The sequence below is a fragment of the Carlito syrichta genome, unplaced genomic scaffold, assembly GCF_000164805.1.
Source record: "Carlito syrichta isolate Samal-C Ts95f unplaced genomic scaffold, Tarsius_syrichta-2.0.1 Scaffold301993, whole genome shotgun sequence".
Lineage (NCBI taxonomy): Eukaryota > Metazoa > Chordata > Mammalia > Primates > Tarsiidae > Carlito > Carlito syrichta.
The window spans coordinates 821,103-848,367 of record NW_007246089.1 but is presented as its reverse complement, the minus strand read 5'-3'; the positions used below and the strand labels follow the sequence as shown (position 1 = coordinate 848,367).

Genomic DNA, 27,265 nt, shown 5'->3' with positions numbered 1-27,265 from the left:
TTTTTGATTTATGTAGAGATGAGGTCTCGCTCCCAGGCGGGTCTCGAACCTGTGGGCTCAGGCAATCCACTCACCTCAGCCTCCCAAAGGCGCGGGATTAGAGGCTGAGCCACCAAGCCTGGCTTATTCTTTTTTTTTTGAGTTGGAGTCTCACTCCTTCGCCCAGGCTGGAGCGCAGTGGCATGCATGCTCATGGCCACCCCAGCGTCGACCTCCTGAGCTCTAGCAATCCTTCTGCCTCAGCCTTCCAAGTCGCCAGAACTACAGATGTGCGCTACCATGCCCGACTATTTTTTATTTTATTGTAGAGACGAGGTCTCACCAAGTTGCCCAGGTTGGTCTCGAACCCACGGGCTCAGGCAATCCACTCGCCTTGGCCTCCCAAAGTGCTGGGATTACAGGCTGAGTCACCGAGCCCGGCCCATTTTTTATTCTTAGTTGGAGTCACTCTTATCCATTACTATTCTTCTACTTTGTATATCCATTATTTAAAATTACCAATTAATGGGTAAGGGTATGATCAAAATCCATATCAACCCACAATGTGTGATTCAGTCCAATGTCTTTTTTCCTTTCACCTTTACTGATCATTTCTTTTTTATTTGTTCTCCTTAGTATGAATAATTGAAGCATTTCTTTTTTTTTAACCTTTAACATGTAGACATTTTTATTGCCTTGATTTCAGAAAAGGAGGGTTAAGATGTAGGAAAAATGTTCAATATGGAAGATATCCCAAGCACTTTAGTTTTAGGAGAGCAACTAAAATTTGTAGAAGAGGTAAATATTTTTAAAGTATAATGAGAAAGCATTTATTTAATGACCAAAGTCGTCAAATGGAATCATACCTTCTTCTGCGTTTTGTAACCACTCCACAAATTTCTTCATCTGGTCAAGAAAAACACTCTTGCCCTTAGCAACGTGCGCTTCTTTATACCATTTCAATATTGCTTCCTCACTCAGCACGTCAGCTGCAATATCAGATCAAAGATTTCAAAGTCACTATGCAAATGCCGTGCTTGAAAACAACTTCATGTCTCACAGTTTAATAGAAAATGATCTTTTAAGACTAAATGCTGTATTACCAAAGAAACCCACATCTGAAACTTATCAGAAGAGAAGAACGAAGTTCGTGTCCATGTAGTGCAATGCCATATTTTGACAGTTAGCTTCATGAAGACCTTAGTGAAGAGGATGACATCATCAGGCATGATCTATTGCAAGCCTATCGGTCACCATGGGGATCTGGGAATTTCTGACAGTGCTAATTTGCCGGCAGGAAACAGGATCATATTGTCATTTTATAGATGAATCAGAAATTCCAGGATTTTGGAACACTCTGTGTCCTGCCAAGTTCAACCCTATCTTGATTGAGGAGTAAACTCAAATGACTGGTCTTGTAAGGTTTTGTTTTGTTTTGGTTTTTTTTTTGAGAAAATGTCAAAGGAAAAACAATGCAGGTAATATGCAATAATGATATTAAGAATTAGATAGAAAGATGAGCTTCTGGGGTGTGTCGTGGTTTTGGGGTATGTCATGGAAGCAACATACACATAAACCCAAGTTCTACATTTACTCCACCACCAAGTCACTAATTTATTTTCTCACAGAATAATATTCTAAATTATAAGAGTAATATTTTACTTGTGTAGTTAACCCTTACTTGTATTCCACATCTCTATAATAAAATTGTAAACAACTGTTAACAATGTATTACCTACAACTCTAAATTCTACAAATGTGCCTTAATGTACTCAAGTCACCACTAACTGAGAATATTTAATGTTAAGAAGAGGACGGAGAATATAAAAATAACAGCCTACATACTCTTCCAGTGTTCTAATGGGTTGTGGGATTCTCAGTGGGAAATAATATAGTAAACAGATACAAAGCATTTATTGTCTCCAATATGTGTCCAATCCTTTACAAATGCCAAGCAATCCATGCAACATTGATAAATCGCTCTAATTACGTATTTTCAGTTAAAATGATGAAATGGTTTAATGTTATTTTCATTTACAACATGACTGACCTTTTCACTGTTTTTCTTTTACTTCTTTAACAAATATCAGCTCTTAGAAAATGCTCTTGAATTAAAGACACTGAACTGACTGCAAGTGAACATGATTTGCTTGTGAAGATGTAAGTAAGCTTTTATTTATTTTTATCATGAAATATACTGTATTTTGCAAAGGAAGCATGGTGCCTGGATTTAACTCACTTATAAAGACAAGGCAGAAAAGTTATCGTCAGGAGTCCTAAAGAATTACTGTTATCTTCAAGTTCTTTTGCTCCTTTTGTTTTCAGCCCTCTAATTTCCACTCAACAATCAAAGATATTTCCACTAGCTATGAAGCCTAATTTTCATAGAGGTGAAGGGTGGGCAGTTGGAGTCAGCGAAAGTGACTTGCTATTGTGCAAGATTGCCTTTCAAGAATTTCTCAAGAACACTAACAGCGACTTATTTATTTATTTAGAGTTGGAGTCTCACTCTCAGCCTGGAGTACAGTGGCATGCTCACGGCCACTGCAGCCTGGACCCACTGGGCTTAGGTGATCCTTCCGTCTCAGCCTTCTAATAGCGATTTAAAGTCTTCTTTGTGTAATCTGTAAACCATCTTTGAGACACTTGTGATGTGATCATTAATTTCCAACCTGTTTTGATCATGCTGCCTATCAGTAGGGCAATTTTGAGCATATATCTAATATATGCATATTTTTGAGTTTATAAATTATATGCGTGCACTATTAAACAATTATTATTATGTTTAATGTTATGTAATCAAAAAGAGTAAAATGTAAGAAAAATAGAAAGGGGAATTCTATTTTTTTCTCCATACTTTAATAAATTGGGAATGATACAAGGTATGTGTTGGAAAGTTGATTTAGACCACAGGTTAGTGATTTGCTTTGTCCAAGCTTTCCCAGCCTTCCTTTTGAAGGTAGAGAGTTCATTCCTGTGTTTTATTGCCCCACAGAGGCTGAAAGAGGCCATGCAACTAGGAAAATGCTTGTCAATGTTAGGGCTTGTGAAAAGGACACTCAATGATTAATAAAACCCATCGAATGCCCTGTCCTCAGCTAATCAGATAAACGGTGCAAAGTTGGGTTCCTAGAAGTTAAGAACCCAATTTAATAATAAATATTTGCTGTAAGTTCAAACTTCTAGTGCCAAGGAATTAATAGTTAAAAAAAAAAAGCTACTAAAGCAACTACATAGGGTGACTTATGAGGCAAAGTGTGAACATCAAAAAAGCAAGAAGAAATTCGACTTCTGTTTAGGGAGAGGTCTAAACAGGAAAGAACTCCTTGAGGAATGAAGACTGACAATTTTGTTCCCCCCACTAAGGATAAAGTAGGGAGAGGAGTTCATTAAAATTGGGAAACCAGGCTGGGTGTAGTAGCTCACCCCTGTAATCCATGCACTCTGGGAGGCTGAGGCAGGAGGATTGCTTGAGCCAAGGAGTTTGAGACCAGCCTGGGCAACATAGTGAGACCGCATCTCTACAAAAAATCAAAAAATTAGTTGGGTGCGGTGGCACGTGTGTCTGCACTCTCAGCTACTCAGGAGGCTGAGGCCGAAAATCCCCTGAACCCAGGAGTCGGAGGCTTCAGTGAGCTGTGATTGTGCCATCGCACTCCAGTCTGGGTGACAGAGTGAAACCTTGACTCAAAAACGAAAGAAAAAATAAAACTGGGAAATCACTTTGGGTGGAATGTTCCAGAAATGCCAATTTAGGGATATAGAATATCAGTAAAAGTGCAGTAGAAAAGGAAGACATTGCACACAGAGATTAGTGTATGTTCCCTACTATCTGGCCATTTCTCTGTGAGATTAATTGTGCCCTTCAAGCCTTCTCTTCTCCCCTCCTAATCGGCTTCAACTCTAAGTTTTGTCTTGCCCCTTCTGACATGGCTGTAATTCTTTGTTTGCTCCTATGCCCTAAAATTCAGGAGGTCAGGGACTATTGTTCATCTCATTTCCAGCATTTAGTGTAAGGTCCACACCATATAGTATGCATTCAACATATGTATAATAAATACATTTATTAGCCTGATGAGAAAAATGAAATATTTCTCAATTTGTAGGGTTCTAACCTAAAATGTAGGTGTTCATGAATGGGGGTCAAAGAGAGAATGCTGTAAAAGTAGTTTGAGAATTGCTTAATTTTACGTAATGTTAGTTATTTAGATAATTAAGTCTAAAACTATGTCACTTGGCACTTTCGAAATTCAGAATTTTTTATGAGGGATGTCACATAGGGACACAAGTCAAAAATAATTTACCCTAAGAATGCTGGGAATATATGTTGAGAAGGGCACTCACCTTTTTTTAGAATGAGAATAAGAAATTTCTCTTAGAAAAATTTGCAAGAGGGATAGAATTTAACCTAAAAAAATTCAGCAAACAAGAAAATTGACCAGAGAGATAATAATGGTACTTGAGGAGGTAATTTGATATTTTTTAGACCTACATATTATGTCTGTGGCACTGATCATCAAGAACAAAGGAAGATAAATCATTTCAAAAAGTCAATAATGTTATGTTTGAAAGCTAGCTATGGGTTCACTATTTCTTATTGCCTTAGAAATAAAAATATCTAGATTTTAATAGAGAGTAAATCATTGTTCAATGACTAGTCACCCCTCTTTTCTTGGCTGAAAAGCATTATTTATATTTTATTCACTTTAATTCCACTGCTATTTATATAAAAGATTTAAAAATCTTTCAATAATGGCATTCAATTAAGTCACCAAGATTGCCAAAAGGGACATGAGCAATCATGGCCCCAAGTTTCTGCTAGCCTCAGGTTCTGAAAATTTGGGGGAGGGACGTATGTGTGTGCGCGCGCGTGTGCTGTGTACGTGTAAGAAAGAGATAAAAATAAGGAACAACAGTTTCCATTATATTTTTTAAAAACCTGATTTAAAGCAAAATGTTTCCTATAAAAACAAAAGGAATCACTAGACAAAAGAAGCAGGTAAGACACCATTCAGTATTTGTAAAATGTGTACATGTATATGGAATCAATGATAAATATGACCTTGAATGTGTTACTGTAGTTCACAGAATTTGTCACTTCTCGAATGCCAACCCCTTAGACCAATGGTCCTGGTACAACAGTCACAGCATCACCTGGTGGCTTATTAAAATGCAAATTCTCAGACTCAGTCCTGAACCTATGGAACACAGTTCCTGGGGTGCCTGTGTTTAAACAAGCTCTCCAGGTGATTCTTATGTACATTAGCATTAGGAAAGGCCTGCTTTCAAACTCACTGTTCTGCAAGCTTTTCTAGGCATAGAAAGAGCATCTGAATCCTTTTAGAAACAAATCAAATGTGGCTCCTTGCATAAGTGTTTAGTGGACAAAATAAGGTCAAAGTAAAAGACTGGCCAAAAAGAGACAAGGTAAACACTGTGATGCTCTTGGGATGGAACGATCATTCATCAGGGATTCCATGTTCTCAAGAGGAAGCATGTAATTATATTCATTTAGCAAAACAATCAATACAATTTTGTGAAAAATTACAGAATTACCTAGAAAGTGGCATTTAAAATGATTTTTCAGTGATATATTTTAGGCTTCCATTTTCCACAAAGTTTTTAGATTTCATTTCCAAAAATAACTAAGGCAGAATGAAATTGATGTTGACATTCGCCCCTTCCATGTTCCCCCGGGTCTGCTCATACCTACCACAGACCTTACTAACTTTAAGTTATTTAAAAGCTGATTATCTGGTTAATGAATGGCCTGAGGAAAAACTAATGCCTCTCCCTTTTACCTCCTAGGGTGTACTCCTTAGGTTGATTTATAATTTCAGGGCACTCACCTTTTTTTAGAATGAGATTAAGAAACTCCTCTTAGAAAAATCTGCAAAAGCCGGGCTCGGTGGCTCAGCCTATAATCCCGCGCCTTTGGGAGGCTGAGGTGAGTGGATTGCCTGAGCCCGCGGGTTTGAGACCCGCCTGGGCAGCAAGACCTCATCTCTACAATAAATCAAAAAATCAGCCAGGCGTGGTAGCGCATGCCTGTAATTCCAGCTACTTGGAAGGCTGAGGCGGAAGGATCACCAGAGCCCAGCAGGTTGAGGCTGCGGTGGCCGGGAGCGGCCACTGCACTCCAGTCTGGGCGACAGAGTGAGACTCCAACTCAAAAAAAAAAAAAGAAAGAAAAATCTGCATGAGGGGTAGAATGTAACCTAAAAAATTTCAGCAAACAAGAAAACTCATGATAGAGATAATAACGGTACTCAAGGAGGTTAGTTTGCTATTTTTTAAGACCTACATGCTGTGTCTGTGGTACTTCAGGAAGAAAGGAAGATAAATTATTTTTAAAAGTCAATAATGTGATGGTTGAAAGTTAGTGACGGAGTCACTATTGCTTATTGCCTTAGAAATAAAAAAAAAATCTTCATAGAATGACCAATCACTACAGTTTTCTTTGCTAAAAAGCATTATTTATAGCTTATTCACTTTTATTCCACTGTTATTATATAAAAGATTTAAAAATCTTTTAATAATGGCATTCAATTAAGCCATTAAGTTTGCCAAAGGGGATGTGGGTAATCACGTCCCAAGTTTCTGTAGCCTCAAGTTCTGGAAATGCTGGGAAGGGGCTCTTGGAACTGAAGAATAAGAAAAAACCCCAAGCAACCAGTTTTACTACCTGCCAGTCATTCGAAGAAGTGTAAGGAAGAAGGCTGGCAGTGATGGTTAAAATGAGAAAATTGTTGATGGATTTTAATAGTTCACACGCCACCTAGATGCCACTGCCAGGAACAACTGGCTTGCTGATTATTTTGTGAATTAAGTGCAATAATAAAACGAGGTGCTTCTGCAGACAAGACACAAATGACTATGTCTCAGTTAAAAAAGATTTTGGTAAGAAACACTGGTTGGGTTTGTCATCCTCTAAAGGGCAGGAAAGCCAACTGTGTTCAGGTAACTAGTTGATGGACAGCTTGCTTTTCTGTAGTGGAAAAAACAGACCACCCTCAAAGCAAATGTGAAACCTGCTGCCTAGGTCTTTCTACCAGGCTTACAAGTGGAGCCAGCTGTGGCCAATGTGGACAGAAAGGCCACAGGTGGGCAGACCCCGCTTTTCATTCTTGGCTGCTGGGTATCATATGTGGGCTGGCAATAGGACCTGCAGGTTTGGATTGCTTTGGGTATCATTTGGGGAGCCCTAATTTTAGGGCGCTGCTCTCTTATGATCGCATTGGAGAACACCTAGCTCAGGTCTGGCCAGAGAATATATCGATCACTGAACTTCAAAAGGGAATAGGCAGTCATATTCTTCTACTGAGGCAGTCATATTCTTCTACTGACATAATAATTGTTGTCAGATATCTTAGTGCTCTGAAAAAGTAAAATATCACCCAAACACTTGTGGGCAAGATGCACGCACCGGAGTAACCTACATGGCCAAGTAAAATTCACTTGAAATGCTACTAAGCATCTTAAACAGCCCAGGATCATTTTTGTATGCTGTAGGTATGGAGATAGAGATCAGTTAGAACCTTTAGCATCCATTTTTTTTACTGCCAGTTGTCATGGCAACCTGGTCCTTATAAATATAATGAAAAGTCCGTAAATGTAAAAACCTAAAAATAACTATTCCTTTGGAAAATAGGAGAATGTCTGGACCAAGGAACTGAAATACAAAGTGAAAAGGCTAATTATTTCAATAATTTGAAAGTTAGCATGAAGGCATCTATAAAAGGGTCTGCACATAATATACATAGCATTTTGATAATCATTGTTAGTAGAGCTAATCCTTACAATTCAAAAACAGACTCAGTTTTATGTAATTATGTTTTTTACACCATCCCCAAGAAATAGTAACCAGCTCATCACCAGTCTTTGGGCAACTTCCATGTGAGAAGTGCCCAGGGGCCCAATTAGGATGGTTCCTTGAAGGGACGCATGTGTGGCTGTATGCCTTCTCTCCCTACATGACTTTCACGTGTTGGTAACTCGTTGTCCCCCTCAGACAAAACCCCATGGCCTCCTCTACCTCATCTTCCCCCTCTATCCCTCTCTGCCCCTCAACAAAACATGGAAACGTGGGGCTGAAACAACATGGAGGGTACCTTTATAGAAGAGGACCACGATCTTCTGAAAGGCTTTCATGAAATGGATGTTGTCGTAACAGTACTCTTGAACCTTTTGGAGGAGGATCAGCTCTGACTGGCCTTGGGAGCTGAACACAGCCAGCAGGGGAGCGTATTGCTAGGAAGGAAGCAGAGAGCAGGAGTGTTACTTGTGTGGGTGGCGCAGGACGGACACTGCAGGAATCCCAGCAGTAAACTGGAGGTTTGCTCAGAAAACATTCCCTTTTAGGACTAATATCTTCTCACTGTCATATTGTGCCCAATCAAAACGAATGCTTTTGATCCCAGCATCTTACCAGATTTCTCTTGCTACACCCACTACGAGATCAAAGTGAGAATCTGCCTATATTAAAGATGACTGCTTTTATTATTTAATTTTAGAGTTGTGGGGCACAACTGAGGATTTACTACATAAAAAAGTGGCATGCAGGTGAAGTTTGGGCTTCTAGCTGGCCCCCTCCCCACCACCCTGAGAGCAGACCAGGTACCTAGTATATTGCCACATGCTCCCCTCCCTCCTCCTTTCCTAAAGACAACTTCTAAACCCACTATGTCTAATGTAATGGTTAACATTAGGTCATATCCTGTAACAATATCCATTGTATCGGTGGAGGGTGGTTCTGCCATTAAGGGGAGGTTCTCCTTCTTAGATGTCCCAGAACCCTCCCAAGTCAAATGGATGGCTTTGTGCCCATTACTCCCTTCATGCTAAATGATTTTCACTTTCCATCACTGCTGTATAGCCATTGTTTTTCTCCAAGACCTACACAATTCAACATTTATCTCTTCCCTGATCCAATTAACACATGCGGTAGACTCACTGTTATGCTCTCATGGATACTGAGAGTTACCTCTAATATATATTATTTTGTCAGGTTTATGTCTGTCTTTGCCCAACTCAACTGTAAACTCTGAAGGCAAGATCTAAATCTTCCACTTGTCTTAAAATTTCACAAGGAGAAGACAATCAAGGCAAGCAAAAATGTATGTATACATGCATCAAATCACCCAATGTATATAATCATCTTCTACCACTCACACACTTTTCAAATGGCAATGCCAATCCATGGTTTCCTGAAACAAAAATATTCAATACCAGTTTTTTTGTAAAATAGAATAGAAGGACAGCCAAAAGTGAGACCAGACTTCTCTTTAACTTTTACAACTGTGTATGATGATTCTGTGGATTTTCTGACATTGTCTTAAGCAAGAACTTGCCTTTAGGTATTTCATAGGCTATTACATCTGAAACATTTTAGGCCATGGCAGATTTGTAAAGGAAAAAAACTCGGAAGAATATGTTTAGCTTGAGTCTGGGGAAACGGCAGTTGGAACCTATTTTTTTTTTTTTTTTTTGAGTTGGAGTCTCACTCTGTCGCCCAGACTGGAGTGCAGTGGCTGCTCCCAGCCACCACAGCCTCGACCTGCTGGACTCCTGCGATCCTTCCGCCTCAGCCTTCCAAGTATCCGGAATTACAGGCACGCGCTACCACGCCTGGCTAATTTTTTAATTTATTATAGAGATGAGGTCTCGCCTGCCCAGGCGGGTCTCGAACCCGCGGGCTCAGGCAATCCACTCACCTCAGCCTCCCAAAGGTGCGGGATTACAGCCTGAGCCACCGAGCCCGGCTTGTCACTCTTTAAGAGTTGCAGTGGGCTGAGACAGCTCCTTGCTGAGCTGTTACCTTCATGAGCTGTTACCTTCAGGTGCTTAAGAGCCTGTTCTGCAACAAGTTCTTCCTTCTTGTTCCATTCCACAGCATTCATGATGCAGGTCCACAGAAGCCCAATCACAGCTGTTTCTGGAAGCTCATTCCTCTTCATTTCTTCTTTGACATAAAGCACCACCTACATTCCACAGAAAGGAGGTCAAAAAGTAACAGGCAGACGGAGTGCTCCCCCCCATGGCCTGGTCAGTAAAAGGCTCAGGGTCAACAAGAAATAATCTGCTCATTTCTCCTTTCCTGGAAGAGATTCTCTGATTAGAAACCAGAGGAAAAATACAATGATTTGTTCTCAAGGCAGATTTATTTTCAGTGCAAAAATTAATAGGCTTAGCTCTGGCCAGGAGCTCCTGCACAGCATAGAAAAAGAGGACCTTTGTTTCCTAGGAGTTATTTTGACACAGAGGAACACTTCTGGGTCTCACAGGGTAGGGATACCTGAGCCGGTCTGACTCTTTTTGGGATTTGAAGAAGGCCAGAGAGCTGTCAACTTTTCCTTTACTCAACTTAAAAACCTCTTGATGGATGTCCTGGGTTTGTGCAAGTCCATTCTCCACAATTTATTCTTCAATCATCACTTCTAATGAAACTCCTGCCCCATCCCAGTGAAAAGTTAACTTGCAAATAAACTTCAAAGTGCAAAGGTGGTATTTTTATTTGATACCTATTAATTCAGCAACACTCAACAAATTATTGTCCTCTTATAATCATGCATAAATATGCAAACTTATTCTCAGCCCTGATAATGGAATATAGGTTTGCCTAACTTCATGTATTTTACATCAAATTTATTTGGAATGCTTTTTCTTTTTAAAATAAAATCAAATAGAGGTGAGGGTCTTAGAAATAATTAAAAACTATAATATTGGGAAACTACCAGGGAAGGGGGAGGCACACCTCATCAACAAGGGTAATGACCATTTGTATACCTAACCTGAATTGTACCTCACACATTTAAATAAAAGACTAAAGAAATAGAAAAAAAAATCATTAATTTATTAACTTAAAAAAACAACAACTATATTCCTGGCCTGGACTGCAGGCTGGGCATAGTGACACATCCCTGTAATCTTAGCACTCTGGTGGGAGAATTGCTTGAGGCCAGGAATTTGAGACCAGCCTGGGCAACACAGTGACTCTGTCTCTACAAAAAAAAAAATGAGCCAAGCGTCGTGACACACGACTGTAGTACCAGCTACTTTGGAGGCTGAGGTGGAAGACTTGCCTGAGCCCAGGAAGTTGAGGCTGTGATGAGCCGTGATCAAGCACTGCACTCCAGCCTGGGACAAGAGTGAGACCACCCTCCCCCAACTCAAATAATTATAATAATAAAGCTTAAGTACACTTTTTCTTGAGTAGTAGTACAATTTTTTTTTCTTTTTTAGTGACAACATATTGCTTTCTTTATTCCTGGCCCGGACTGCAGGAGAGTGTCAGTAGTGGGGTTTGTAGCCTTTGGGAGCAGGAGTAGTTAGAGTAGCTGGGCTGACCCACGCCCTGGGCAGGGTGAAGGAAGCTGAAGAGAAGGGTGATGTCTCTGCATCGACAGGCATCACTGTTTATCTTTTGCTTTTATACTCATGGAAAATCACGTACAAGTTCTTGCTTAGAGAAATATTGAAGATATGAAGATACTACTGTCCTTAAAGCATGTGCCCTAAGAATGCTCCTCATACCTCCATCTGCCAGACAGCATCAGCCCAAACCTCTCCAGCCTTGAACCATGTGCAGTGCCTTGCAAGGCTTAGAGCATGGTAGAGGGTGGTGAGAGTTAGGGATTTGGGAGTGGAAAAAGAAAACGGATGCTTCAATTTATTTATTTAGAGTCGGAGTCTCACTCTGTAGCCCAGGCTGGAGGGCAGTGGCATGTACAGAGACACTGTAGCCTTGACCTGCTGGGCTTAGGCAATCCTCTCACCTCGCCCTCCCAAAGTGTTGGGATTACAGGCATGAGCCACCATGCCTGGTTCAACTTAATTTTTATATTGTCATGTGGAAATTGTTTTATGTTTGAAAAGGAAGTTTTCTCTACACATATTAAAGATCTGGTTATAACTTTATGAACCATAGCATGTATATATAAGCTTTGTATATACATGATTACAAAAAAAAAGTTATTAAATTCTGGGGATACACATTTACTGTGAGTGTGAGTGTGATTAAACAAACCACTGATCCGACTGGTCTTTCCCTATGATATGAATCCAAACTTGCCTTTTTCAAATAAAAAGCCTATACATTCATACCAGAGGTGTACCGAACACCCCGTGTTGACCCAAACATGAACCAAATGCTTACCCAGGCTGGATAATCTGCAACTAAGTTTAGAAACATCATATAATGGGGTACACTGATAGCAGATGGTCACATCTCTTGGACAGATGAGATATTCTGATAATCATAGCAGCCTGGTAACGTATGTCATATGTGTGAAAAGAACTTGTTTTTTTATTTTGAGTTGGGAGTCTCACTCTGTCACCCAAGCTGGATGCAGTGGCATGGTCAAAGCCCACTGCAGCCTCGACCTCCTGGGCTCAGGCAAATCCTTCTGCCTCAGCCTGCCAAGTCGCCGGGACTACAGGCACATGCAATCATGCCCAGCTACTTTTTTATTTTTTGTAGAGACTTGATCTCGCTATGTTGCCTAGGCTGGTCTCCAACTCCTGGGCTCAAGTGATGCTCCCACCTTGGCTTCCCAGAGTGCTGGAATTACAGGAGTGAGCCACCGCATCCGGTGAAAATAACTTAATTTCTGGAACGTCCTAGTGTGGATTAAAATGCAGCATTCTGATCAGTGCTTTGAAGCTGAGATAATTTAAGCGGTGGAAACAAGTAGATGAAGTTTCTAGTAATAACATAAAGGCGATCTCCTTAAGGGAGGCAAACTTGTGCCACACAGGCCTGTAACTCCTCATTCGTGTATTCTGCAGGGTTGTCTGCCCGTGGTCTCCCACCTCCTTGATTGGGCACTCCTGAGAAAGACGTTCCTGGAGCTCCTTCTGTAGTTCCTTCCTGGTGCCCAGGGACTGCTGGACTCGGAGGAAGTCGGAAAGCTCCTTCAGACCTGCATCAGTGAAGTATTTAGCAAAATGATCCACGCTCTGTCTGTTAACTGGGAAGAGTTCCTGAGGGCGCAAAGGAAAAAGAGAGATTACTATATGATAGGCTATTCAAATTCAGTAAGCAAAAAGGATGCTTCATTTCACTTAGAATCTCTCATGTGGAAGAAAATAACAGAGACTGGTTTCCCAAATCGCTGGTGTATTTTTTGAGCTAAGCACCTTCTAGGATTAGGAAGTTGGGCAGAGAAGGAGCAAAAATGCTAAGCAACTTACATAAATTAGCTTCACTTGTTTTGAGCCATTATTTCATTTACTTTAATCAAGTATGATGTGCAAACACAGAATTAAATTTGCAAAATTAAATGCAAATAAGATAACTTTAGATAATATTTGGACTGTTTTAGTTGAGAAGAAAAATATTCAAGGCATTAGATAATCACATTGTTTCTTTATGAGTTAGTAGACACAGGTCTGTTTTAGTAATGCTGAAACAATCAGAGATAACTGCATTAACTATTATCATCTTTTAAATTTTTTTATTTTTTATTGTAGAGATGAGGTCTTGCCGAGTTGCCCAGGTTGGTCTTGAACCCCTAGGCTTAGGCAATCTTCTTGCCTCAGCCTCCCAAAGTGCTGGAATTATAGGCTTGAGCCACCTTGCCCGGCTGACTATTATCATCTTAAGGACCTCTATTCACAGACTGAGAAAATGCTGCTATTATTCTAAAATACTAGTTTGGAAGCTGAAGAGAATTTTGTTACACAGATTAATAATGGTTATTTTCTTTTTCTTTTTTTTTTTTGAGTTGGCGTTTCACTCTGTCGCCCAGACTGGAGTGCAGCAGCACGCTCCCGGCCACTGCAGCCTCGACCTGCCTGGGCTCCGGAGATCCTTCTGCCTCAGCCTCCAAGTAGCTGGAACTACAGGTGTGTGCTACCACACCTGGCTAATTTTTGGTTTATTGTAGAGACGAGGTCTCAGCAAGTTTTCCAGGAGGGTCTCGAGCCCACCAGCTCTCAGGCAATCCACTCACCTTGGCCTCCCAAAGTGCTGGGATTACAGGCTGAGCCACCAAGCCCAGCCAATGATGGCTATTTTCAAATTCAACAGCAAGATCTAATCTAAAGCCACTGCTATGCTTTCAATGTCCCCTCCAAAACTCATGTTGAAGTTTGGTCCCCAGTTTAGTAGTAGTGACAGGTGAGACTTTTGAGGTTTGTGGATCATGAGGGCTCTGTCCTCATTAATGAATTAATCCACTCCTGGATTAATGGGATTAATGTTTGGTTTTGCTTTTATACCCATGGAAAATCACATACAAGTTCTTGCTTATAGAAATACTGAAGATACTGCAGCCCGTAAAGCCCATGTAACCCAAGAATGCTCATTGGACTTCCACCTGCCAGACAGGATCAGCCCAAATCTCTCCAGCCTTGACCACGTGAGGGGCCTTGCAGGGCTTACAGCATGGTAGAGGGTGGTAAGGGTCAGGGATGTGAGAGTGGAAAAGGAAATGGACTCTTCAATTTTATTTTTATATTGTCATGCAAAAGTGGCTTTGTAAGAAGAGAGATCTGAGCTAGCACGCTCAGCCTCCTCACCATGTGATACTTCGGGCCTCCTTGGGACTCCTAGAGTCCCTACCAGCAAGAAGACCCTCGCCAGATGTGGCCCCTTGACCTTGAATTTCTCACCCTCCATAACTATAGGAAATAAGTTCCTTTTCTCTATAAGCAACCCAGCATCAGGCATTTCGTTATAAGCAACAGAAATGGACTAAGACACTCACCCTTCAGTTTATTGTATAATTTTAACGGAAACTGCAAAAAAGAGCAACATACCATAGCTGCTCTCACATTTTCCCCTCATTTCCATTTTACCCTACACAGCTTGGCAGAGTGTCAGCAACACTTAGTCATGATCTAATCCTGTGTGAGTTCAACACCCATCTAAGAAATGAAGGCACTTTTCAAAGCTTTCACATTTTTCAGGCTGCAGCAGAGTCTAAAAAATAGATCCCGACATTTGCATTGGTTAAATTTGCATATATATGGCCACAGGGCATGTGGTTCCAGTAAATGTCTGAGTAGAAAGCTCTGTAATGGGTCTTCCATCAGAAGACTCCTACATTAGGATTCAAGTTTCAATGTTCCCTGTATTATAATCCTGTTAATTTCCCCTATTGAGTCACATGTCTCAAAATGTCAGAAGAGTTGGGAGTACCTATTAAACATGCACTCAGGTTAAACAAACATTTCATACCACAGTGAAATTGCATCATTGATGTTTCCACAGTCACTGAAGAGCTTCCGAGTCTGCAGGGCAGGGAACTAATTTAGTTTTTATCAAGTCTCTTCTATGAATCAAGATGTACAGGGACTTTCCTCATAATAGTTGTGTAAAGTAGAAATTCTTCTAGATGATAAACCGAACTAAGTTTCAATGAGGTTAAGCAGCTTGACTCAATTTATGTAGCCAGAAATATTTAAGAACAAAGCTGTGTGGCCCAGAGTCAATCCTTATTCCATTACTCTGTGCTTGCATCAATATTCTATTTAGGTAGAGTGACTGAAAGTTTGATTTGAAGTTATGTTTAGAGCAGGCCACGTGCCGTGGCTCACATTTGTAATCCCAGCAATTTGGGAGGCAGAGGCCAGAGGATCGCTTGAGCCTAGGAGTTAGAGACCAGTCTGGGCAACAAAGTGAGACTTCATTTCTACAAAAAATAGGAAAATTAGAAGTGTGTGGTGGTACGTGCCTGTAGTCCCAGTTACTCATAAGGCTGAGGCAGGAGGATCACCTGAGCCCGGGAGGTAAGAATACAGTGAGCTGTTATCATGCCACTGCACTGCAGACTGGGTGACAGAGTGAGATTCCAACTCAAAAAAAAAAAAAAAAAAAAAAGTTATGGTCAGAGCAATATGCCACTAAACATATTGCTTATAGTTCATTTATGAACTCTATTCAAAGTTCTCATGAATGGTACATAATGTGTGGAAAATTATTATTCAGTTTAAACCGAGTCAGTAGAAATCATACCATGTCATTCTTTGACTTGGAACATGGTGTGTATTTCTTAGAGAAACCCGACCCTGGCCCAAATCTCCATCATCTCATCCCCAGATTACTGTCTCCCTGCTTCTGCTCTTGCCCCTGAGTCTATTCCCGATGCAGCAGACAGACTGATTGATTCTGCTGAGACGAAAGATCACAGAAAATTTTCCAAAAGCTTCTACCTCACTTGGAACATAAGTCACAGCCCTAGATCACAGGGGCCCTGCTGCTTCTCCAAGCTGATCTGCTACACTCTTGCTCTTACTCACCCTTCCCTTGCTGTTTCCAACATCCCGCACCCCAAAGCCTTTGTATTTTCTGTTCCCTTTGCCTGGAATGCTCTTTGAGTTATCTGTAAAGCTTCCTCCCTCACCTCCTTCAAGTCTTTCCACAAATGTCACCTTATGTCACAGAGGCCTTCCTTGACACTGAAAATTACATCCCATATTCTGATGCCTGCACTTTTCCCTACTTAATTTTTTTTATCCATAACACTTTTTACCTTTATCTATTTATTTTTTAAGTTGAAGTCTCACTCTGTTGCCCAGGCTAGAGTGGCATGATCACGGCTCACTGCAGCCTCGATCTCCCAGGCACATGCAATCCTTCTGCTTCAACCTTGCAAGTAGCTGTCACTACAGGCATGCACCACCATGCCCGGCTCATTTTTTGATTCATTGTAGAGATGAGGTCTCACCAAATTGCCCAGGCTGATCTTGAACATCTGGGCTCAGGCCATCCTCTTGCCTCCACCTCCCAAAGTGCTGGGATGACTGGTGTGAGCCACTAGACCCGGCTATATATTTTACTTATTTATTTGGCTTATTGCCCACTGCCCTGAAATAGAATACAAGTCCCATAAAGAAAAGATTCTGCTTGTTTGGTTCCTTCCAACATCCAACATCCTCAGCTCCTGGAAAAGTTTCTGGTACACCATATAATCAATAAGAAGAACTAAAGGAAAACAGTGACCTCCTCAATTTCTTTTCTTTTCTTTTTTTTTTTTTTGAGTTGGAGTCTCACTCTGTCGCCCAGACTGGAGTGCAGTGGCCGCTCCCGGCCACCGCAGCCTCGACCTGCTGGGCTCCGGCGATCCTTCCGCCTCAGCCTTCTGAGTAGCCGGAATTACAGGCACGCGCTACCATGCCCGGCTGATTTTTTGATTTATTGTAGAGATGAGGTCTCGCTGCCCAGGTGGGTCTCAAACCCGCAGGCTCAGGCAATCCACTCACCTCAGCCTCCCAAGGGTGCAGGATTACAGGCTGAGCTACCGAGCCCGGCATCCTCAATTTCTTAATCACTGCTCCCTTTCTCAGTAGTTAAGTGTTATGTTTTCCCATCCTCTCTCCTCTCCTGAGTTGCTATGAAGTTTTCTTTTTCTGTATTACGGTAGTGGATACAACTAAAATCTAAATATATGCTATTTTTCCAAAGTATAGTAGCTCGGAGCTAAAGAGAATTTTGGTGAATGTGTTCATGAAACATTTCCTCTTTGAGCATGGAACAGACTCACTCACTTGTTGATTCAATGAATGCCAGGCATAGACAACACCCTGTCCTCACTCAGCTCATGGTGTTTCTGGCAGAAACCACCACTTAAGCTTCCTATTCCCAACATATATAAAGATACATAACCTAGTAAGAACAGTTAAACAACATGCTGGCAAAAAGGAAAATAATTTTGTAAAGGAGATTATCTAATTCAATTAACCAGGCTATGGCTATTGATATCTTTAAGGAATAATGGAGTCTTTTGTGGCAAGTTGCGACCCAGTACACCTTTCTTCCCAATCCCTCACCTCCTCTCCTTCAGAAGAGTATTAAGAGGACCCTTCCTTGCTGCGCCTACCTGCAGGGGTAGAAAAGTCCTGTTGGTCTGACCCTCTCCCCCATTCCCATTGCCAGGCTCGGTAGTGAGCTCTTTTGCCCACAGAAGGTGAGTTTTTTAAGGTACATGAAGGGTTTGTTTCAGTCTCGGTTTTCCTGTCTTCTACCATGAGGTCATCATGGCCTGGATGGGGGCTGCTCCTTCAGCCTGGATCCCAGAATGAAAAAGCATGTGAAATTGAGTCACGCCAGCCAAGATACAGCTGATTGATAGACAGCCCATGGACTCATGTACAGGAAATACTCTCCATTCCTGGGAATGTCCACCTTCCCCCGCAACCTATTCATTAACCTTTTATGGGCCTTTGCTTCTGTTTCCAGGGATCTGCCCTTCGTCCCCCAGAAGGTAGGTTCTATGAAGGCAGGGAACATGTCTATCCGACTCTCTACAGGCCCTGCAGCTTCTAGGACCATGCACAGAGCAGGCCCATGAGAACTATAGGCTGAAGGCCCCTGATTGGCAGAAATGAATGAGAGTCAAGACATCCTCACTTTTCTTCTTTATCATAATCAAAAAATTTTAGAGACGCAAATAAAGCTACTAAAGGTAAACTTCAAGAGACAAAGGGATCTTAAGTGATTGAAAGTCAAGTGTTTATATTTTAAATTATTTGCAAGTGTTCTCGAGGAAAAGAGTTTGAGAATGATCCCATGGGACTAGCACCCCTGCACCCTGGAACACAGTGAAAGAGAAAGATAGAGATGAGACTAGGTGGAAAGAAGACAGACTTTCTCCTAGAATTGCAAAAGCAATTTCACTTCAAGAAATCTTTGCCATTTCACAGCTGTTGCTTCCAGCAGAAAGAATTTATAGGATGCAGACAAAAAATATAAGGAAAAAAAACATTTTTTCTTGATTTTTCTCTGAAAATCACAAAGGTGGAAAAATAAAATTTAATCAAGCAGTCATGATACAATTAACTTACTTGCTTTCTCCCACAGCTTAAGTATTTTCAAGGGAATCTTGTTTAAACTATTTGGTTAGGAAACTAACACATATTTGAGATCAGGCCAGTCTACTTCTTCTTATGACATCACAAGTATTTTACTATGTAGATGGGATGAGAGTTTATGTTAAAACAAATTTCTAGAAAGTTATGGTTACAAAACAAAGTCTTAATTCTGATAAAAAGGTCAGCAAATTTATAAATTCCCTGCTTTTTTTTTTTTTTTTTTGAGTTGGAGTCTTACTCTGTCGCCCAGGCAGGAGTACAGTCACATGATCACAGCTACGTAGCCTCAGCCTTCTAGGCTCAGGTAATCCTTCTACCTCAGCCTCCCAAGTAGCCAAAACTACAGGCACAAACCACCATACACAGCTGATTTTTTGATTTATTATAGAGATGAGGTATCGCCAAGCTGCTCAGGCTGGTCTTGAATCTCTCGGCTCAGGCAATCCTCTTACCTCCACCCCCTCAAAGTGCTGGGATTACAGGCATGAGCTACTGTGCTCAGACTACTATGCCGTTTGTTAACACGATACAGATTAAAATGAAATTAGTTTCTACTGCCAATTATACAGACATAAAACAGTGCTTCAATTCCACACAGACACAGGCAGCTAGTCATGGACCATGCTGCAGGCATCGCTACGGCTCTGACAGACCCTTCCAGCATGTGACCCTTTGACCAGAAAACACTTACAAGCAGCCTCTTGTCCAAGTTGGCTTTTCTCAAAGACGAGGTAACAGAGTTGGCATCTTTTTCTGCCATCCATGCTTTGAAAAGCTTGACGGCAAATGAGGCTGCAATGCCTGTTAAAAAACAAGAGAGAATTTCATCCTTTTTATAAACATCCCTTTTAAAGCCACTTGTGTTGGTGCGCACAGCAACATTTCTTACGAGGCTTTGTGAAACGGGTAGATAACCAAAAAACTTCATTTGGCACAAAGTAAAAATTGACACACCTCTAGACAAAGGTCTCCTGTTTTCATGACTCCAAAGAGAACATTTTCTTAAGAAGAAAAAAAAGGTTAAAATATTTTTCAAAGTTGGATTCCCTGATTCCAAACTGGTATAACTGTACATTTATTTTTTTTAACCTCAGTCAAAAACCTATCTTAAATCCAATGTCTTTGGTGTTTTGTCTCTGTTTTACCCTCTGGTTTATCAGTATTTCAGTGTTTACATCAGATCTTTAGGCACAAGAAAATAAATCAGGAGACACAAAACTGTCAACATACGTCCACTAATTTGCTGATAAATGATACCAGTAAAAGAATATTAATAGTGATATATATATAAGTATAGCTGTAAACAAGCATCCTTTATAGTATCATTTTTTGTATAAAAAACCTTTATTTTTGAGTTAAGCTATAAAAATATCATGGCTGTTTCAAGTTAAACTCTTCTGGATTTTAAAAAATGGTTATTGAGACTGGGTGTGGTGGCTCATGCCTGTAATTCCAGCACTTTGGGAGGTGGAGATGAGAGAATTGCAGGAGTTCAGGGGTTCGAGACCAGGCTGGGTAACTTGGTGAGAACTCGTCTCTACAATAAATTTTAAAAAAATTAGCCAGGCGTGGTGGCGCATGCCTGTAGTTCCAGCTGCTTGGAAGGCTGAGGTGGAAGGATCACCTGCACCCAGTAGGTCGAGACTGTGGTGGCCATGAGTGTGCCATTGCACTCCAGCCTGGGCAGAACAGAGTGAGACTCCAACTCAAAAAAAAAAAAGTTTATTAAGCTAGTTATAGTCACCAGGGAACCAATCAATCACATGACCATATTTACACTGTGATTTACTTCCAAATAGAAATAATGGGGTAACTAGAAGACAACTTTCTATGAACAACTTCAAGTTTCTGAATTTATGGCACATTTATTTATGAAGAGTTAAGATGGAGTTGAAATATTTTTTTCTTTTCTTCTTTTTTTTTTTTTTTTGGAGTCAGGGTCTTGCTCTGTCTCCCAGGTTAGAGTGCAATGGCACAATCATGACTCAATGCAGCCTTGATCTCCTGGACTCAGGGAACCTTCTGCCTCAGCCTCCAGAATAGCTTGGACTACAGGTGCATGCCACCACACCCAGAATTTTTTTTTACTTTTTTGTAGAGATGAGGTCTCACTATGTTGTCCAGGCTGGTCTCAAACTCCTGGGCTCAAGCAATTCTTCTGCCTCTGCCTCGGCTTCCCAAAGTGCTGGGATTACAGGCATGAGCCACTGCACTTGGCCTAGTAGAAGTACTGAACCGAATTTTCTGGATGGGAGGTTTCACTGTTGGTGGTCTAAGCGGCCTCTATTCTCTTTACTTCCTTCCTAAGAATATTCCCATTTTGTCTGCACTCCCTGGTGATTTCTGATTAGTCTAAGTCCTGGTACCTCCTCCTTCTCTATGGTAAGTGTAGTAACCTTGGCATAAACTCATCTGCCACGGCATTCCCTTGGCTACTGCTATTAGACCTGCACTGGTCATGGGGCTTGAGCCTGACAATCAGCTTTAGGAAAGATAAATGATCCTATGTTTAGGAGGAGTGCTCTTCCATGGAACCTGAACCAGGAAGCATGTTCCATAACTGTGCCAGAGGACATCTTAGCATGAGCAGGGGCCCCATCCTTGGGATGAAGGTGATGCTATGAATAGTAACAGGAGAAAATACTTGAGTTCCGAGTCACACTGCCGTTCACTCTGAAGTCTGTTTCACTTTAAAATGTACTGATGCTGGGGGTGAGGGCTGCTTGAGCCCAGGAGTTTGAGATCAGCCTGGGCAACATAGTAAGACCTGTCTCTTTAAAAAAAAAAAAAAAAAGAATTGGCTGGGCTCACCCTGTAATCCCAGCACTTTGGGAGACTGAGGTGAATGGATTGCCCGAGCCCGCAGGTTCGAGACCAGCCCGGGCAACTTAGTGAGACCTCGTCTCTACAATAAATCAAAAAGTATCAAGGCGTGGTAGCACACTCCTGTAGTTCCAGCTACTTGAAAGGCTGAAGTGGAAGGATCGCTGGAGCCCAGCAAGTCAAAGCTGGAGTGGCCTTGAGTGTGCCACTGCACTCCAGCCTGGGTGATGGAGTGAGACTCCAACTCAAAAAAAAAAAAAAAGTATTGCAACATAAGAAATATTTGTCATTTTGACCCAAGTCTTTCAGTTACTTGGAGGTAAAAGCATTTCATGGACCCATCATTTATACAGACACCAACTTCTTTGCCTGAATGTCTTCACTTGAATGAGCAGAGAAACTAAGTTAAAAAAAATGTATACACACACACACACACACACACACACACACGGCTGTGACAATGAAAACATGCAATATAAACTGGAGAAGTTTTTGTTAACGTGTTAACAAGTATTTTAAACATTCTCATTAGCTCATAAAACCAACATAAAATTTAACATAAATTTATATAATTAAATAAAAATCAAATTAACACTAGGCTGTGATGTAAGTAGAGAAAACTTATGTTTGGAAGCAGGCATCTTAATTGTCTTTGTAGCTGCCCTTCCAGTGTGCAGGCTGATCCTATTCCTCTTGACCATTTAAGTGGGGAGTTGAAAAAAAGAATTTCTGAATCTTTTTCTTTCTTTTGCTTCTGTTTTGATTTTTTTAAGAGAAAGTCTTGCTCTATTACTCAAGTACAGTGCAGTGGCACGATCATTACTCACTGTGGCCTTGAACTTCCTGGCTCAAGCGATTCCTTCCACCTCGGCCTCCTGAGTAGCTAAGACTAGAGGCATGTGCCACCATGCTGGGCTAATTTTAAAATATTTTTGGAGAGACAAGGCCTTGTTATGTTGCTCAGGCTGACTGGTCTTGAACTCGTGGTCTCAAGCTATCCTCCTGCCTCAGCCTCCCAAAATGCTGGGATTATAGATAAGAACCACTGTGCTAAGCCAATTTCTACTCCTTTTCTAATTAGGAAACAAGAGTTTAAAACTCTAGTTTCTAAAAATGGTGGAGTTTAGGGAAAACCTATGTGACACAGGCACCATGTTAGTTGCATAGCAAAGGTATTTTTCCCCTCACCCCACTCCCTAGCATTTTACTATAAAAATTTTCAAACACAGGAAAGTTGACCAAGCACAACAATGAACACTCATATGCCCACCATCTAGTTTCTACAACTGTTACTATTTTTGCCATATTTGCTTTATCACACATATCTAGTCATCCAATAATGTTATTTCTGGATACAGTTCAAAGGAAACCACAGATGTCACTTAGGTTTTTAATACAACTAGAAAAGCAATTATTTTCTGTTATGTTGGCTAGGATAATTTAATATAATTGCTGCTTAGTGTTTCTATTCCATGTTGATTTTCTATGTGTAAAATGGCTAATAGCAAAAATAAGATGTATCATGAATTCTCTTCAGGAAAACATTTTAAAATGTCATAATACTAACAACATACTAACAACAATCACAGAATCTGGATTGTCATAAATTTGAACTGTTTTAAAGCAACCACAATGGAAAATTTCTGTACTATGTGACTCTCAATTTACTATTCTTTTCTTAGCTACGAGAAGACTATAACCCCTTTCACTAACTGGCATGAATGAGACTGGGACTTCATATACGTAGGAGGAAAACTTTAAGTTCTCAGAAAAAACAGATGTTCTCACAAAAGCTCTTTTTAATTACTTTGTAAGGAAAAATGACTGTGTTTTGTGTTGTATTTAATTTGACTATAATTATCCTCCTATACGAAAACAGCCCACTTTTGTTTTATTCTATAACCAAATCAGGGTATGCATGCCTGTCCCACTATTTTTTTTTTTTTGAGTTGGAGTCTCACTCTTGTCACCCAGGCTGGAGTGCAGTAGCATGCTCAAAGCCACCACAGCCTCCACCTGCTGGGCTTCGGTGATCATGCCTCCTCAGTCTTCCAAGTAGCTGGAACTACAGACGCATGCCACCATGCCCGGCTGGTTTTTGTGATCAGTTGTAGAGACGAGGTCTCACCAGGTTACCCAGGCTGGTCTTGAACCTCTGGGCTCAAGCAATCCTCTCGCCTTGGCCTCCCAAAGTGCTGGAATTACAGGCTGAGCAACTGAACCCAGCCTGTCCCACTCTTTTGATGCCTTAAAATTAAAATGAGTCTCTTTCTGATGTAGCAGTCTCAATTTTTTTTTTCTCAACTTTTTTTCTCCATTTTTTCTAAAATGGAGACAATGAGTATCTTACAAGAATGACCAAAATGAATATCCAGCATCATTTTCCCCAGAACTTGAGAGGAAACAGTTAGGAAGAGTGGTCCTATTTGGGAGGCATTTTTTGGTGGCTGCAATAAATTGGAGTGGGAGTTGTAGGCCAGAATTTTGTGTCTGAGGGCAAACAGATTAAATGCCCACAGGCCCAAAACACTTCTCCTCAATGAAGCACTGTCCTACTAAAATATGCCAGAAGCATCTAAGTTGAGAGAAATGGTATGGGCTAGATCAATTTCAGGGTATTTGACCTAGACATTGGGTCTTACATCAAATGTTTTCTGGTTTTGCTTTAGTAGAGGTGGGATCTCACTGCATTGTCCAGGCTGGTCTTGAACTCCTGGGCTCAAGCAATCCTCCCACCTCAGCCTCCCAAAGTGCTGGGATTACAGGCATGCACCACTACACCCAGTCAATGCCTGATATTTTAATTTGCTATTAGTCTTTCTTTATATGTCTTTGTACAGGTGTGCATATTTTCTTCTAATTTCCTACAATGAATGTGCACACTTATTATTTGAAGGGATATATACACACATGTTCTCGTATATACAAGATGGGTAAGCAGAAAACACTAAGAAAAGTCATGGGTCTTCTGCGAACTCTCCATGGCTTGACTTTTCCTGTGCCATCTGACAGGTGAGAAGCAGGAACATCTTTACCTTCTTTGACCAAGTTGTCAGTGAAGAGACTGGTGAGGATGGTGGCAGGCAGAGTGCCGTTGCCCAGCAGAATCCCCGACAGCATTGCCAGCTTTGTTTGCTCTGTTTCAGAAAAGGCTTTAAGGAAGAGGAGAAGCTGTGGGTCAAACAAAAGAAACCATGTGTATAAAGCACAGGACGAAAGTAGGAAGAGGACAAAAGCACATACATCCCTGGCTGGTGGACCATGCACAGCAGTACAGATGCAAAGCATAGTTACTCATTTCAGTAAAAATTGGATACCTCCGAAAGTGACTGTATCAGCAGCATTCCTGCTCAGTTCATTTGTGCACAGCTGTAGATGACACTCATGGGAAGAAAACAGATGCTTGGAAAATGTCAATATGTACGTTATCTATATTTTTTTGAGTTGAGTCTCCCTCTGTCACCCAGGCTTAAGTGCAGTGGCATGATCATGGCTCACCACAGCATCGACCTCCTGGGCTCAGGCAATCCTTCCACCTTCTACCTCAGCCTCCTGAGTAGCTAGGACTACAGGTGTGCACCATCATGCCCATTTTTTTTGGTTTTGTTTTGTAGAGACAAGGTCTTGCTACAATGCCCAGGCAGATCTCAAACTCCTGGACTCAAGCAGTCCTCCCACATTGGCCTCCCAAAGTGCTAGGATTACCACCGCGGCCAGCCAATAATCTAATCTACATTTGATATGTACTTGAAAAGGTTAAGCATAGCTCGGGCATGGTGGCTCAAGCCTGTAATCCCAGCACTTTGGGAGACTGAGGTGAGAGGGTTACCTCAGTCCTGGGGTTCGAGACCAGGCTGGGCAACTTGGTGAGACCTCGTCTCCACAATAAATTAAAAAATTAGCCGGTGTGGTAGTGTGTGCCTGTAGTTCCAGTTACATAGAAAGCTGAGGTGGAAGAATCGCCTGAGTTCAGCAGGTCGAAACTATGGTGGCTGTGATCGTGTCACTGTACTCCAGTCTAGGCAACAGAATGAGACTCCAACTCAAAAAAAAAAAAAAAAAAAAGTTAAGTATACACAATGGATATAAGGATGTTTGAAGTATATTGTCTTTACATTTTTCAACTCTTTGGGTGACTACCTCTCCTGCTGCTGTATGTACCCATTTTCTTTGAAGAACAGAATTTTTATGGCAAAAAAAACAAAGCTCAAAACAAATAAACAAAAAACAGGAAAGAGTCCATGTTTAGCTTTTGACATTCAATATACCGTTTTCTGGGCTCACAGGATGAAACAGTCTTCAGAGCAAGACTGCTGAGGGAAAACGGGCTGTGCTGAGCTCTGTATGCTCTTTTGTAAATGTTTAGACTCAAACACAGAATCTTTTGGGCCACACGGTTGCATCACCAGCTTTGGTGATGAGGCAATGGAGGACACGAGGTAAAGGAAGTTCCTAGACCACAGGAAGTGCTTGCATGTGGCCAGGAAGAGTGATTCTGAGGGATTATGAATGGGTGAGGATGTGGCTTGGATCCTTTGGGTGCCAATGCCGCAATCCTCTTGCCCTGAGAGACAGGGATTGAAAATGCAGTAACCCAGGAAGTTCGGATGTAAGCTGAAAGCAAAGGGGGTTATCCCCCCCTTCCCACATTGAATTCTAAGAGTAGTCAATCTTGCTGGACACGCTTCTCTTTTCTAACTCTCTTCTGCCTTGTGCTGAGACCGTATTCTATTACTTCCTCCCTTTCCCCAGTTCAACAGATGCCACGAAAATTCTCCAGGGCCACTGACCCTCAGGAGTTTTGCTGATTTTCCATTACTTTGCACCAGTGGCACATCACTGGCATTGAAATAGACTTCAGTGCCTCCAGCCCAATGACAGGATTCTTCCACTAACTGTGAGGTGCGGCAGACAGGAACTACTAATTTACTATATTAGAGAGGTTATGTGACTCTCCAGACATTTACATGATGCCTAAGTGTTAAAGCTAGAACCAGTCATTTGTCTTCCAATGTATACCTATTAAATTCTCAACGAATTAAAAAAGAAGTCACCATCTACGTGCCAGGGAGTGAGGGAATAAGGGTAACAATGGGTAACATTCCTAGGAGCACCAGGATCGGCGTAGAGCAAAAGAAAAAAAAAGACCACAGAGCATTTGTGTCAATCTGGCCTTTTCCCTTGTTATAATAATAAACAACATTTGAAAGTAAATAAAAAATAGCTTCTAAAATAAAAACTTTTAACACTACTTCTTAAGCACATTAATATACTCGTATTCACTTAAAATGTACTCATATTGAAACAGGACAATAACTAGATAATTTTAAAAAGAATCCCATTGTTAAATTACATTAATCAAAATTAAAATCAGATGCTGTGTTTTTGCAACATAGTTGGCCTTAAAAGGTGGAAATACCATAAAAAAGAAGTCATTCTTGAGAGTATATTTCCTACATAAATATACATGAATGAAGCAGTTAATTGTTTTCAAAGTTCACATGAGCTGCGAAGTAAAACCATGAGTGTTATTATTAAACAAAGACATGCTTAATTCTTTTTGAATGTACATCATTTTTCTTATCACTTCCATTCCTTTACTTAGTTGAGCACGTGTTTTTTCTGAGCAACTAGCAATGTAGCAGGCCAC

General features: G+C 41.0%; 1 protein-coding gene across 2 annotated transcripts in view; it reads right to left on the bottom strand.

Moving 5' to 3' along the window:
• The window catches only part of BZW2 (basic leucine zipper and W2 domains 2), a 72,245-nt gene that overhangs the window by 810 nt on the left and 44,170 nt on the right, over window positions 1–27,265 (bottom strand). For both annotated transcript variants that reach the window (XM_008055863.2, XM_021711283.1), the window contains exons 6-11: window positions 24,651–24,786; window positions 19,484–19,593; window positions 12,790–12,960; window positions 9,813–9,959; window positions 8,091–8,229; window positions 846–968 (exon numbers count right to left, since the gene is read on the bottom strand). In XM_008055863.2, the coding sequence (XP_008054054.1) occupies window positions 846–968; window positions 8,091–8,229; window positions 9,813–9,959; window positions 12,790–12,960; window positions 19,484–19,593; window positions 24,651–24,786 (826 nt within the window). The remainder of the gene's footprint in view (window positions 1–845; window positions 969–8,090; window positions 8,230–9,812; window positions 9,960–12,789; window positions 12,961–19,483; window positions 19,594–24,650; window positions 24,787–27,265) is intronic.